Source organism: Monopterus albus, unplaced genomic scaffold (assembly GCF_001952655.1).
Source record: "Monopterus albus unplaced genomic scaffold, M_albus_1.0 scaffold220.1, whole genome shotgun sequence".
Lineage (NCBI taxonomy): Eukaryota > Metazoa > Chordata > Actinopteri > Synbranchiformes > Synbranchidae > Monopterus > Monopterus albus.
The window spans coordinates 224,739-240,012 of NW_018128100.1; the positions used below are offsets into that span (position 1 = coordinate 224,739).

Sequence of the window (15,274 nt, forward strand, 5' to 3'; positions counted from 1 at the left end):
CCCCCCCCACGCCCCACAACAGAGCGGACGCTCCACAGCAGGGCGGCCCCTCCGACGCTCCACAGCAGGGAGGATTTCAGTCTGAAATCTTCTGCCATATTGTACAATGTATATTTATAAAAGCTGTCTCTCTCTTCCTCTCATTTCCAATTTTACTGTAAAAATACTGTTGCTGAAAAAAGGACTGTCAATAAAAAACCATAAGAATTCAAAAACCAAAATGAGATGATCAGTGCGGTGTTTTTCCCAGTCTGATCCTTTTCTTCAGTGCCAATATAAACATTTCAATGCCAATGTTCCTTTTCTCAGGTCAGACTTTGTTTTCAGTTCCAAAACCTAAAGTCACTCTCCTGCCTCCTCCTGCCATGATTTCTGTCTAGTGACTGTTTTTGATCACTGGTGCCATGGACAGATTTTGGTCTGAACGGAGGATCATCGCCCAGCCTTCGTCACGCTGACCGGGACCAGACTCCATCAGATGTCCCCGGTTTCTGTGCCCAAACATGGGGGAATGTTTGGAGCAGTTTATGCTGCTATAAAAAGCCCTGCCGCCCCCTTTATGTTCTGTTTCCCTGTACACAGATTCAATTTGTAGAAACTAGAGAAATGGCTTCATATGCTCATACGGTATACTTTCCCATATGTTTGCAGTACTTCTCGATTTCTTATCAAAGCACATCGTTTGTGATCACATCCTTTCCAGGCTCTGCCAACAGCGACGCTGTTTTTAAAGCCAGTTAAAACTGAAGTGAGAGCATCAGAAATGGAGGGAGGGCCAGTGAGATGAAGGAATAAAGAGAGACACCATCGCTACTAAATTCATTTCATCTTATTCTGCATCACAATCAATACACATCAATAACAGAACTGAATGAATGCCTTTGCATTTACTAAGTGCACCGACTGGTTGCACTGAGCAGTGTCTGCTGCCTTTTCTAACATGACAAACCCCGTGGACTGGAAAAATGTATTTATCTTTAATGAGATATGATGATATGCTTCAGCGACACTGACCTCTATTCAGTTCCTGCCAAATAAATCTTATTTTCAATTTGATCAACACAGAGAACACAGTGTGGGTGAGAGGTAGAGTCAGACAGAGCGACACAACGAGGAGGGGAAAACAGGACGGAGGGAAACCAAGAGAGAAACGGAAAAACAAAGAAGCTGAATAACTGAGACAGAAAAAGTGAGAAAGGCAGACGAAAGCTTGATTAAGCCAAATACAGAGAGAGAGAGAGAGAGAGAGAGAGAGACGGGAGCGTGCACCGAGGGCAGTGACTGACGTGAACTCTCCTCAGACACTGCAGTGATAAACAGCAAACAGATACACCACTCCTCCAGGAGCTCACCCTCACATTATTAACAGCGGTCTGGCTCCGCTGCACATACACCGCCATGGTTTGTTTTCCTGTCATACTCTGCCCCGTCCACAAGGCCCTCGGGCATTTTTCTGAGCCATCTGTGCATACTGATCTGCCTCTTGTTTGCATGATCGGATTTCCAACATGTCTGCCCGGACAACACTGAGAAGAATTACCAGTAACTGCAGTGACAGTGGTTGCAAAAGAAATGCATGTAGGATTACGATACCGTCTATGCACTGCTCAAGTTTCAGGTTTTAAACTGTTTAGGTTGAGAGCGTTTATGGACAGAGGGGGGCTCATTCTCAGCCTATCAACACTGCACCCAACAGCTTAACCTGGATAAAACCTCAGCAGGAGTATGACCCACAGCTGCTTTCCTCTGTTCAGGTCAGAGCTGGAGATTTGTGTCCCATCTTTAATTAGAAAATCAGACAAATTGATTAAAGCCAATATCAGTTAATCAAAGCTTCTCTGAGGACGGAAGGATCCAAGTGTGTATCCCTGAGATTAACATGTGCTCTTGCAGTGTTTATTCCAAATATCTACTGTATCTGCCTCTCTGCACTTTCTCTCTCTGAGAAAATCACTGTGAAGTTTTGACAACTACTGAAAAGTTAAAAGTAATTGTTGGTGACGATGCTTTTCCCTCATTCTGGATGTGGCCCTGGTACCCTGGCTGTACTTCCTGATAAACAGTCTCCGCAGACACTTACGTTTGATGACGGACAGAGCACACCACTGGACCTTCTTCCAGCGGCTGTGGATGAGCCACTTGTTGACTTTCTTCACCAGCTCGGCCAGGTGGTCCGGGTCCGACTTCATGATCTGGTCAAACTCTGCAAACTGGGCGGAGAGAGACGTGCAGACATATGAAACACTAACAAATCGAGTTGCTCAATATTTTTATCTTCCAGAGTCCGAAACACACTCAAGTCTTTATAAACCGAATTTTAATTATGTCCATAAGTAATTTAAGGCTAAAAACACAAAACAAAATCAGCTCGTAATTGAAAGTCAATTAAGGCAGTTTGTTCAGTTGAAACCTCTATAAATAATAAAATCAAGTGTTATGTCCTGATATACTATATATTTTGATCTAGTGATAATGTTTTTGTTAGTTCAAGTGAAATAAAAAAAACAGATTTATAGGTAGATATAAATCAATGTAAAATCATCTGCCAAAGTCCTACAGTGCCATAAATCAGTCCCCAGATGGACCAAAGGGAGACAAATAGCTAGAGAAACATCATCCGCGTAAAAAAAATGATATATTCCATTTTAGCCAAATCCCAGTGGTTGTAAATTCTGAATAGCTGGTTTAAAACATTTTATATTTTCACATTCAACTAGTGTCCAAGTAATAGAGATTCATTTCTGTGGTCTGTGAAAGGCCATTTCTTATTTCGCTAAAACATGATGGGAAGCACTGAGAGATTTATTTCAGCCACAGTGAAGTCTCTTCTTCAGCCCTGCATCATATCAGCGCTGCTGGATTCTGACACCTGGTCCATATGAACTGAAAGTCTGCTGTGCTGTGTCCTCTGGAAGCTTCTGACTTCCAAACTTAGCTGTGGCTGCTGCCTTAATAATGACAGAAGCTGCAGAATTCACATTTTTATTTTCTAAGCGTCTTCTTATAGTCGGGTTTGATTTCAGACAAACAGTTTGTTGGTGGAAGATGTCCACAGCTTCATGCCATCATGTCAATCCACGCTAACTGTGTTACTCCACACACACACCACCAGAGCCTCCTTCAGAGGGAGCTGTATGTCTGAGTCAGTCGACCCGGAACTTAAGCAGACTTTACTCTGCTAGCTCCCGAATACAAAGCCTGCGTAAGGTCTGAGTGCAGCTGTGCCTCAGATTACACATCAGCATCGATGCGTGACCTGAGCTAAAGCCTAAAACGTCTCTGCCTTTTAGAGGTCACTAAAGCTGGAAACGTCAAAACGGTCATTTAGCATCGTGTGATGTTCTGCATGCTGTTGTCATCAGATCCCTGACAGTTCCACAGGGACATGGAAACACCAGTATTTATTATTCTTTATCTCTGGCGTGTCCTGCACAGTCACATGCACTTCCACACGTCTAACCCAAGTGTGATGAATTATTCATCTAGTGGAGAAATAAAAACCCATGTGTTGGCTGTGCGTTGTTCGAGAGCCTCATCTCAGCTCCAGCCAACATGACTGATGTGCCACAGTAGCATGTGCAAGGAGGGAACAGAGTCTCACCTTCCCGGGCCTGAAGAACACTCGGGTCAGGCCGAACTTGTAGTCGTGCTCATTCAGTCCCAGGGCTTTGAATAAAGCCTGCAACACAAGCATGCAAGCCGTGGGGAAACAGGAAAATGGAGCTATATTTAAATGATAAGAGCTTAGAAGCGGGCCGGCCCAGAGGTTCTGAGGACTCACCTTGCAGAAGAGGCGCGGGTCGAGCCGTGTGAGTTTGGGAGGCATGTACTTCTGGTACATATTGTAGAGCTCGTGAAAAGGAGCTCTGGAGGGAAAGCCGCCCTGCATCAGGTCCAGCACCGACACCATACCTACGGCAGCAGGGAGGGGTCACAAACAGCAAACTCCTTCAGTTGTCACACATACACTGCTCATTTTACTGTGGCACTGACCAAATGTGTCTGTAGCATAGAGACTAGCTGGCACCAGACGTCCGAGTCATAACCTCTGGATTAGTTTTCACCTCTCGCACCTTGTTGATGTTGCTGCCAACTCATATCACCACAGACTGACTTGTTTCTTGTTGCTGTTCTTTTCCTTTCTCTCTCCTCTATCCACTCACCCCAACCGGTCGAGGCAGAAGGCTGCCCACCAAGAGCCGGGGTCTGTCGGAGGTTTCTTTCACCCCGCTGTCGCCAAGTGCTGCTCGAGGGGGATTGTTGGGTTTTTTCCTCTATAATAATAATAATAATGAGGCTAAGGCCTAGACCTGACTTTGTAAACTGTCCTGAGACGACTGTTGCTACGATCTGTCGCTACACAAATAAACTGATCTGAACTGAATTTTGTTGCCTAGTCATTCTTTATTAACTAGTACATATCACTGTCACCACATAATCCACTGCTGTTAAGTCTTAAAATTGCCAAATGTTCATATTCTTTTCATTCTCTTTCCATCCAAGGACATCTGTTTAGTGTATTTTAGTAAAATACCTTCAATATTTAGTAAATTGTAAACAACCCCCTTTTGGCTGTTCTTTCATAGCCGCACTTCATTTTATCTGACAAGCTGAATCTCAACAATTACAATTTCTGTCCAGCTTCTCAAAGGAACCTGTGAAAAACATCTTGCTTTTTATTGCGATCTCACCCTCTAAGGATTCAGGCAGTAGGAACTTGGTGCTTTAGTTTCCAGAAAACTGAAGCTTACCTGATAGAAATATTCAGGCTAAGTGATGGCGTTCCTGAACAGTTTATCCCAGTGTTAGTCTCCCCCCACTGGCTGCCTCTAAAATCCCTCACTGGTTATTAAGCTCTGCTTCTAACTTATAAGGTATTACACAGCTTCAGTATGTCACTGATTTACTAAAGCCCTCTAAGCCTGTCTGGTCTCTTCACATGAGAACAAGTCAAAGGCTGCTGGGGACCGAGAATCCAGCCCCGTCCCACGGTGCCACTAAACCCACATCTCATTTTTCAGGGGAACAACCCACAATAGAAGCGTTTGTTTTGGGTGCTGAACGTCCAGTTTTGGACCCAACCACCTCACGCTGTTACACAGAGGCTTTCCCCATCTATTCCAAAGCATCGGCGTTTCGAATCCCAGACCAATCAAGGTGATAAAGAGCTTGCCAGGGTGCGGTATCTGAACAGGGCATCGCTGAGTTTGTGTGGATGAAAGCAAAATCAGAATCTCTGAGGATATTAAACCCGAGCTCAATTTCTTTTTCTCTCAACCTGAGGGGAGGGAGGGCAGCACTGCTCACACGCTCTTTGGTTTGAGGAAAAGAAAAAAGTTTAAGAAACTGGTGTGAAAGTTACAATTCAAGCTCAGAACACAGAAATCTAGTTGTACGAGGCGGGAAGTAATGCAGCCGAGGAGTGTGTGATTGGAAAAGAACAGCGTGTTACATCTAGGTATCGGGGTTTCTGCTACGATCCAATCAGCAGCACATGGAATTAAATTTTAATTAGTTTTTCACAGTCATATTGTCCAAAGGATGAAAGGATGGAAGGATACGGCCTCAGATCACTTATTATACTGTTAAACCACATTTATTTGCAGTTCTTCCAGGCAGTAAAAGCATTATTTTCTAATGATATACTAAATTACATTTACACAATCTGAGCCACGATAAGCGACGTAATCTCGGTGGATTTAAACAAAAACTGAGCTGAGCTTCAGCAGCGGTGGCGACTGTGTGTGCTGCTGCAGCAACATGAACGCAACGAGGACGACACATGGCCCTGCCACACAAGCCACTGTCACCACAATCCCACCTTTAGTTTGGAGGTGTGGGACATCTCCTGAGGGTAAATCACCAAACTGTGTGTGGTTTTAACTGACAGTGGACATCGCCACATCTAACCAACTTTGTCTAACAACAGCTGTAGTTTCAGTGACGTGATAACTGCAGAAACACTGAACAATGCTTTTAAATTTTGGATGATGTCCTTAAAACTCACCCGTACAATCTGTTTGTCTGAAGATTAGTGTTTTCTAAGCAGCATTTCTAATAAAGCAAACACTTCTTTCTTTTTGGCAAATGTTTCAGAGGTTGAGTCCCTCTCTGTGTTTGTCCTTGGTTCTTTATCCTCCTGTGTAGTCAGGAGATTTCTTGACATTGTGTGTTTATTCACTCTGTAGAAGAACATCTGGTTTTTCTATATTAAACAGGATCGGGCTGTACCGACAACAAACGTGTTTAACACACTGAAGGGAAAGATTATAAAAGATGAGAGATGTCGAGGCTGAAGTGTTAATTGCTGTTACAAAACCTTGAAGAGTGCCGCATACAACCTCTACTAGAATCCCACAAATGTGTCTGCTAGGGGATAAATCTCTCAGCAGAGCCTGGTAAAGCAGCTTGTACTGCTTCAGCCAGGCTTATTTTATGTAACCACAGCGGTCATAGTGGCTTAAACTCATGACGGAGGCGGCTTCATCTGGAAATCCGATCGCCAGGAACATCAGGGAACATGAGGTACAGCTAGAAGTTAACAGAAGGAAACGTACTGTTTTCATATTGTGTCCGACTACGTCATGTTAAACTTTTACCATCTGTATTTTTGCTGAATGTCAAAATGAAGTGTTAACTCTTTGGATTCACACATTTGCTAGCATGTAGTTTAGCTGAGACGTATGGACAGAAGGACAGACCAGCTTTTACTGGCTATTAAACTTAATCACTGATTTAATTGCCCATATAAATATTCACTGTTATTTAGCTGTAAATCACTGAGATCTCTCCAAGAAAGAGCAACACAGTAACGAGTATAAGGGGAAATGCAGGAAGTGTGAGCCGCTACAATTATTACATCCCTGCTCATTATATTCATGTTTATAAGAAGAATAAGGAAATGATGCAGCAGGTAGATGGTTCATAAACAGACATCAATATCAATCAGTTTCCCAGAAAGACCATCTCTGATCTCCTCAGTGAGAGGCGGAGATGTCACGTCTATCTCTGCTGCCACACAGTGGGATTCAAACATCGTGCACAGCAGTGAATGGACCAGATTCCACAGAAAATACTGACCAGAGCACTGCAGCTGGGAGAGAATCTGACCTCCTTCAAACTGGTGGTTAACCATCTTCAGGTTTGGCTTAATGCAGCGAACGAAACTGGAGCCCTGGATGAGAGGAGGAGGGAGAAACCCGGGGACACAACAGGAAGAGAAACTGGAATCATTACAGTAACAGCAGGAACCACAGACTGTAACAGAGGTTCATGGCATCCATCAGATTCAGACTCAGGCAATGATGCTCTGTGTATCTCAGGGGAGACACAAACTGCAGGTGTTTGTCTTCAGTGACATGTACAGAGCTGCAGAAGGGCGAGGGAGAAACACTGACCGTGCTGCGGAGCTTGTCCAACAGAAGATTCAGCTGGGTCTGTGGAAAGAAACAGAGAAATAAACGGTTTCAGTCTGTGTGATGACAGAAATGTAGACTGGAGTTTGAGCTTATGGGAGCCACAGAACCACGAGCTGGAATCCAGTCTGTGTTGGTTAATTAACCAAAGAATGAATAAACAAACATCAGTTAACACACCTCAGTGAGTGTTCAAATAAATTACTTGTGTGTACAACATTTCAAATAAACTGCACACAACACAGCAGAAGGAAGAAACGGAAACACAACAACCTGCAGTTCATTCTGACATTTCCCTCATTTCCCAGACTCTCCAAGCATTTGGCTAACGGAAGGTTCCCTGGGGAGTGTTTTCTGTTTTGTGGGTTCCTGTTTTGTTTGTCTCGCACATGAGGAACAACGCATACACAAGAGACACAACTTCTCAGTGGTTTCACACTATTTCACTGATCAACAGGAAACACGGCGATGCAGCTGTAACAGTTCATGTAAGTATAACTCTCTGAACCAGAGCTTATTCATCACACTTGAGGTTTGGACTCAAACATACCAGATTTTCCACAACACATCTGGCAGGTCATGACGTTGGAAGCCAGCTGGCTAGACGCTCATGTTGCCTCTGCATCAGTGCGGTTTGTTTAAAACTGGAAGGTGTGCTGAGGTCTCTGTCGTCAGACCCTGTAAACATCCAGCCACTGCCTCATTCTGGCCCCGTCCCGATGACCAGACGTTCAAGGATGAACAATACCAGCTGCACTGTTTTGCTCAGTCAGTGAGATTTTCAGAAACCGTTTCCAGGGCTTCTATGTGGAAATGATGCTACTGTAACTAAACACCCCAAAACTGCAGTTATATCATTCATATTTTTGTGTGCGTTTGCTACACTTTGGGTGAACAAAGATCTAATTTCTCTCAATCAGGCTCCTGTTTGCTCTCAGCTGCAGCGCGATGAAGCTCACAGCGGCAGATCAGATGCAAAATCAAATGCAATCATGATTAAGTTGTGGTATGAACCTCCAGATCTGTAATGATACGCAGCTTAACGGGCAGTTTGTGGCCCAAAGCTGCCAGTGCCAGAGCCTGAGATTCAATGGGGTATTGTATTACTGCCTGGTACATGTGGGAACAATTACTCAGAGACCATCGAGCTGCACAGTTTGGGGCTGACAATGCTGCTGAGGTGGACGAGTGAGGCACCAGGGAGAAGAAAACAGCTTTAGCAAAGAAAAGCTTTTCAATTCAATTTGCATGAGCAAGAATCCTCTTACTTTGCAGCCCGTCACGGGTCAAAAAGGATTAATTCCTTACGCCTCCCGCAACTCGCTTTGAATAGCAGCAGGGCAGAGTTTCAGCAGCAAAACTTCATCAAATCTGCATCATCAACGTCTAAGTTCGGGAGTAGAACAGCAACTAACGACTAAGCCAAAAAGCTTCCATTTACAGCTTTGCCACAGCTGGGTTTCCCATCAGATTCTGTCTTAGTACATTTCTACAGTGTTTCTACTATTGAACTCCTTTCACGTCATTAATTATTCTGTACTGTAGCCAGAATGACAAACTAAACTAAAAAGTGCTTGCTTCAAATTTTCTCATTCACAGAGCTCTTTCATTATTGATGAATCATCAATATTCCAACACAGGAGGGTTGTACCTTCTCCAGTCGGGTCACCGTCATCATGACCCTCCTCACTGTTGCTAGCCTGTAGCGTCGGCGATGCATTATTCAGTCTCATTATAACGTACGTTTCTGAGTCGTGAACAGCACCTGCACCATGTAAATGTGTCCTGACTGTGTACTAATTAGGCTCAATAATGGAAGGACAAACAAACAGCGATCAGACAGGGACAGCACACGTGGCGGCTGCTAGCAGCTGTTAGCATGACAGCAGCATCCTTGTTTATCCATTAATGTGTTTGTTGGACGCAGCCACATCAGAGAAGTTTCCCAGTCTGACCAGAGCATCTCATCTCTGCCCTCTGGCAGCAAGAGAAGCATCACGTCCAGTGACTGAGCTGGAGGCAGAGGGCGCCATCGAGAGCAGGAGACTCCTGCGTGTCCACACACACACACACACGCACGCAACCCTCGGCCACACTGTGTCAGCCCTGTTTCAAATTCCTTTCAGAGTGAAATGTCTTTGGAGTGTCCTTGTGTATAAACTGTTTACATCTTCCAGCAGCTTCTTCGTGAGTCCTGTTTATGTGATGTGATTAACGGACACTTTCATAAACATGACGACTTTATAATTCCACGAGGGCCGTCGCTGGACGCTGTGCAGTGGAGCCGAGGTATCCACATTCGGTTTTATCTTTCAATTTCAGACCAAAGCAGGTCCAATTACCATTGTGTCTCTGGAGCAGGACGCCCTTGTTATGATGTATTCGGCCTCTGATTTAGGATGAAGCTACAGTGTGTGGCTGTAATGAAAGCCCACAGGCCCTCCACCTCTCACAGCCAGCCAGGAGGCGGTGTCCTCCGTCACCTCCGCTCACTCAGATTTATCACTGCGCTCTTCCCCCCTCTCCCCATATCAAGAGCTCCTGTCTGCCTATCCACATCCTCCTCCACACCTCTGGAACCTTAATCACAGCTGGGATAGAGAAAGGGGAGCAGGGCGGAGGAGGAGGGATGAGGAGGCTTTAGGAACAACTACAGGTAACAGAGCTCACAGGTAACACGGACTCAATCTGCTCCGAGTCCAAATCCACCCAGAGAAGAGCTCTGCACGCCAATCACTTCACACACCTGCTGATTATTCTGCAGTGTCACGTGCACTAGTAGAAACTAGTGCTTACAGACTTTTTTATTGTTTGACACTTTTGTGTGCTGTTTGGTAAATTCACTTTGGCATATCTATTGTGATTTATTACATATAATAATTATCATTATCATCATCATCATCATAATATAATTATGATGATGATTATTATTCAGAAATTGTTGTGATAATGTAACCGTGAGTCTGCAGCTCACAAAGGTGACGTCTCTCTACAGGCAAACTTAAAACCCAGCACATACACACCACATCTCCGTATGCATGAAACACTCAAGTATTAGAACACGAGAGACACCAGCGTTCCTGTGGATTTTGTAAAGAACTGGCCTCCGCCTGAGCCGAGCGCCGCTCTCTGATAACAGACCCCTCACTCCCTCGGGCTCTGTGCTTTCTCTCCCATTATATCCATGACTGAGTGGAGCCAAGCGCTGTGGTTTTTGGCTCACCTTGCCTTTGGTGAGGTGACACATTAGAGCACATATCAAGGTGAGATGCTGAGTCACGGTGGAGGAGAGTCTAACATCCCTCCTCCATAACTACAGCTCTCTCTGCTCTGAATGTGCCAAACAACACAGAGAGAGATGCGCCTGCTGTTCTGATCCATGGAGTGTTTGAGTCTTTCTGTTCCTGTGACAAGAGAATTACAGCAACCAGTGTTATAGGCAGATGTGAAACATCAGAAAAGCCTCATCCTAGCTATTTTCAACAGAAACTGATTATTTAAAAAAAAAAACCCTTTGCATTTGGTTAGATTTTAGTCTCCCTATCCTTAAGCTGCACTGAAGGGACCTGAGCACTGACAGCTTCACTCCGATCATACAAACCACAGTCTGCAGCATCTGCATTTGGTGAAGTGTGTAGTGTTTCTAAACCTCCCAGTGACGGGGAAGATACGCTGAAAACGCAGCTTTTCAAGCAACCAGATTCTTCACAGTGGAACAAGTTGAACTACAGCAAAGCTTCCCAATCTAGTCTGGTTAAGTAAAGCTACTCAGATAAACTAGTTCTACTTTGTTGACAAACTGACAAAGCGCATGTGATACAAAGTCACATGCCAGAAAAAACTCTGTGCTGTGGTATATACATGATGTTATTAAGGCTTGGTGAGTGTAGAATAAAGTCTTGATACCAAATCTGAAAGCTGTTGTGCATTTATTCCATGCAGGGAAGGGGCCATCTCCGTACAGAGTGTTAACAGAGTGAGGCTCCTAGAACGGAGGGCGACATCTCTTCTTAAACACACATACAAATGCAGGAAACAGATGCACAACAGGATACAAGTTATCAGGTTGAGCATTCACACAAAGGCATGTTTATCTCTACAAACATGCTGATACAGTAGCAACAGTCAATGCACTAAAAATGGTGCTGATAACAATTTCCCATTACACCTGAGACCTGAACCCGTCCTAAATCAAACAATCCCATCCCAAAGACTACATGGTTGCACCTGTGCTGCGATTCTGCTCACCTTAAATTTGTTGCCAACGCTGATGAAGCTGAGTTTTCCCGCCTTCTGCTTCACATCTTTGTTGTTGTTGGCGTTTTCGAAGAGCTCATGGACGAAGCGGTCCTTGGACTCGCTGACCAAACACTCCAGAGACATGTGCAAGGCGTCGTTGTTCTTCTCCACAAACTTGGTCTGAAACACCAGAGACAGATGAACTGCACGCTCGGCCGCAGCCCTGGAGGCCTCCCTGCATCAGCCTGACCTCACTGTCAAAAGCCTATTCTTGCTGAGAAACTCATTTTTGGGCTGGTTGTTTCCCTGTGGCTTCACCTGCCCCTGCCCACTGCACAGGTGGCGAATAACGTCCAAAGCAACAAATAACCTCCTGCATGTTGAATCTGTGTCTGTAATCTAATCTGAACAGTCACTTGCCTTCATGTTAGAAAGATGAGGGTGAGTGTTTTCTACAGTCCAGTGATTAAAGAAAAGACATAAATAACTGAATGTGACAATTTCAAAGATGGCTCCAGGAAAGCAGAGCCGAGTGTTTGTGTGAACGCACCGTCTCGTAGCACACGGCTCCTGCAAAGTGTCTGATAATAAATCCTTCATCATCCCTGACGTTTCTGTGGACGGTCAGCTTCGACTTCCTGGGTACCTGTGGGACACACACACACACACACAAGCCAATCGTGTGTGAACTCGTGCACACACACACATTAAAGCCCTTAGACTCAGCAGAGTTTCTGCATAAATTCCACCTACACCGACATGCTAATTACCAGCCCTGTCAATCACTCTGGGCTGGAAATGAAGATCAGCGACGCCACATCACTCAGACACTGAACCTCACTGTCCTGGCCTGAAGGTGACACAACCCTAATTCTGACTTCAACCGCATCGGTTTATGGATAAAGACTATGTGAGGAACACAACAAGGGCAGAGATAGTGTGGCTAACAGCTGAGAGAGCAACAGTAAATCAATGAAAATAGAATTTTTACAACTGGATAAATGCGTGTGAAACATGACTGCAGAGCCGCTGCAACTAGTTAAATACATTTTGAAACACTTTCTAGCCTTCTTGTTGAGAATGAGATGAGAAGATCGATGCTAATCTCACTTCACTGAGCTCAAGTCGGGAGGTGAGTAGTTTAGCTTAGCGCACGGGCTGGAAGCCAGGACACAGTTACACACAACCTTACCAAGCGTCCTCACGACGCAGGGCAGAATGATGCTGTTTAAATGTTTTTTAGATGTTGGGGCCTGTTCACAGCCCAACCAGGATAAAAATGACTGTGTAGCTAGAGGTTCTGAGGCTCAGAGACACTGGCAACAGAATGAAACCCTCAGCAGCCGACAGGCCAGACAAACCACGTGCAGCCACTTGTCTCTTCCATCCAGCAGACTGGATTATTGTAATGCTCTCTATCTGGTCTGCCCAAGAAGAAGTCATAAATTAGTTACAAATTATTCAAACGCTGGGTGAGAGCTGAGCAGGATTACACCTTCTTTTACTTGGTTTAAAGCGCTTCATGGTGTTGCCCGAGCTTTTTGTGTGACATCTTTGAAATGCATGAACCAGGGCGACCCCTCGGGTCCTGTAGCACAGGTCCTTTAGTCGCTCTGAAGTTCGGGACAAAAACTTCTGGTGAGGAGATTTTGGCGTTTATGCACCGAGGCACTGGATTTTTGGATCTTCTACAGCATAAAGATGCCCTTCTCTGTTCAACTCAGGCATCTTTCAGGAAAATAGCAGCAGCAATGCAAAACTGCACTTTGCACTTGGTGCTGTTTGTTGGTTAAGGTTGTTGTTGTGAGTTAATAACTGGGGATGTGTCTGTTCCCACTAGGAGTTACATTTGTACAGGATGTCCAAAGGTTTAGTAATATCCTAGTTTCCATTTTTATCCTACTCCATTTGCTCGAGAACTTTAAAAGAACAACTTCCTCCTCGTATTTCAGAGTCTCTCACCGTCAGGCGGAAATGGTCCTTGTGCTTGTTGTGAATAGTGTCGGTGAAGTGCTGGTCACTGGGCTGAGGCAGCCGGTTCTCCTCATCCAGGATGTCCAGGATGCCGACCAACTTCGCCTCCACCAGGTCTGTGGAGAAAGCACAAGAAGTCACAAACTGCTGTAGATCACCTGATCCCACCAGGCTGTATGAAAGCGAATGGGATGAGGTGCGGAGATTCAGTTTGTCCTGATGGGACTGGGGAGGCGGTGGGGAGCAGGGGCGATGTCACCCAGCTTGTGAACATCACTGTGTCAGTATAGCACCCTTGTAGTTATTTATTTTAAAGTCTTGACTTTGGATTTATACCTGTACAACCCTCTGATTTTATCTATAAGAAAACCTTCACTACAAAGGGTGAGCTGGAAAACAAGCAATTAATTCTGCAGCTCAGTGGTAAGCTCTCGTTGAGCTGCAGCTTCAGGCATCAAAAACATTTTAAAACGAGTTCCGTGTCTTTGGCATCAATATTTGATTAAACTGAATAATGTAACATTTTGTGTTGCTGTTGTACATTTTGTAAACTGCAGTACGACGACTACTGCAGCTGTAACTATACTGCTGGGAAGGCCACCACAAAATATCAGAATCAAACATGATACAAGTCTGTCAAACATCTCTAGACCGATGTTGGGCAAAGCCTTTACATATTGTCCACACCATTTTATTCGCTCACATCCGACTCATTTCCTTAACCCAGAACTGGAGGTTTACACTGAGTAAGACAGAAAAAGGCCACATTGAGTAGAAGCAGGTCAGTGCCGCAGTGACCTGGCAACGAGGCTGTGAGGAAAAGGTGCCAGAGAAAACCAAAAGCTCCTGTGTGTGAGAGCTCAGCGAGAGGAGAGCAGAGGAGGGCGTTACGGGGATGATTCACTGACTCTGAGGATGACGCGAGGTGTTGTTGACAAGACAAAAGCTTTCTAAAAGAAACCGTCTCTCTGAGTAATGTTTCCTGACATGAGCTGACACACACACACACACACACACACACACACACACACCGAGGAGGCTCTGTGGTCCACACTCCCACACTGCCAAAGCCACTGCATCCAGCAAACCAAGGCCAGTGCAGTAGCGAGCACAGTGGACTTGGCTCTGACCAGCAGCCAGATTTCATCCTGAAAACCCCACGAGACACCCCTTCATCCCTTCATCCAGCCTTCACCTGCTCTCAGGAAACAACTAGAACACAGACCAGAACAAAACTGGATCAACAAACTGGTCATCTGCTCTGACCAACGCTGAGAGAACAGCAGATGGATGAATTAACAGAGATGTCCTCAGCTGATCTGGACATACATTAATGGATCAGTATCAACTAAAACAAAGCCGATTGATTCCTGATCCTTTTCAACTTTTACTCCGCTGTGTTCATGCCGACGTGTTCTGTCCAGTGCTACACAGCTGTTCTCCTTTACAGCAGCTGCCTTTGGTGAGCATTTACACCAACGGGAGAAGCAGCTCTGCCACGTGGAGCTTCAGCTACTGTGTGTGCAGGGCTACAGTTTCACACAACAAGGATGCTACGATCAACATGTCCAACATGACGAGACGTCTTGGAAACAAAAGCATCCCAGAGCAGAGCGACTGATGGAGGTGAAAGCAACACCAACTGA

At 45.0% G+C, this 15,274-nt stretch overlaps 1 protein-coding gene across 1 annotated transcript in view; it reads right to left on the reverse strand.

Annotated features, from left to right (window-relative positions):
• myo6a (myosin VIa) overlaps nt 1-15,274 on the reverse strand; it is a 101,735-nt gene that overhangs the window by 30,386 nt on the left and 56,075 nt on the right. The window contains exons 16-23 of the mRNA XM_020619470.1: nt 13,617-13,744; nt 12,205-12,300; nt 11,664-11,834; nt 7,398-7,436; nt 7,081-7,174; nt 3,782-3,912; nt 3,602-3,679; nt 2,081-2,210 (exon numbers count right to left, since the gene is read on the reverse strand). Coding sequence (XP_020475126.1) covers nt 2,081-2,210; nt 3,602-3,679; nt 3,782-3,912; nt 7,081-7,174; nt 7,398-7,436; nt 11,664-11,834; nt 12,205-12,300; nt 13,617-13,744 — 867 coding nt within the window. The remainder of the gene's footprint in view (nt 1-2,080; nt 2,211-3,601; nt 3,680-3,781; nt 3,913-7,080; nt 7,175-7,397; nt 7,437-11,663; nt 11,835-12,204; nt 12,301-13,616; nt 13,745-15,274) is intronic.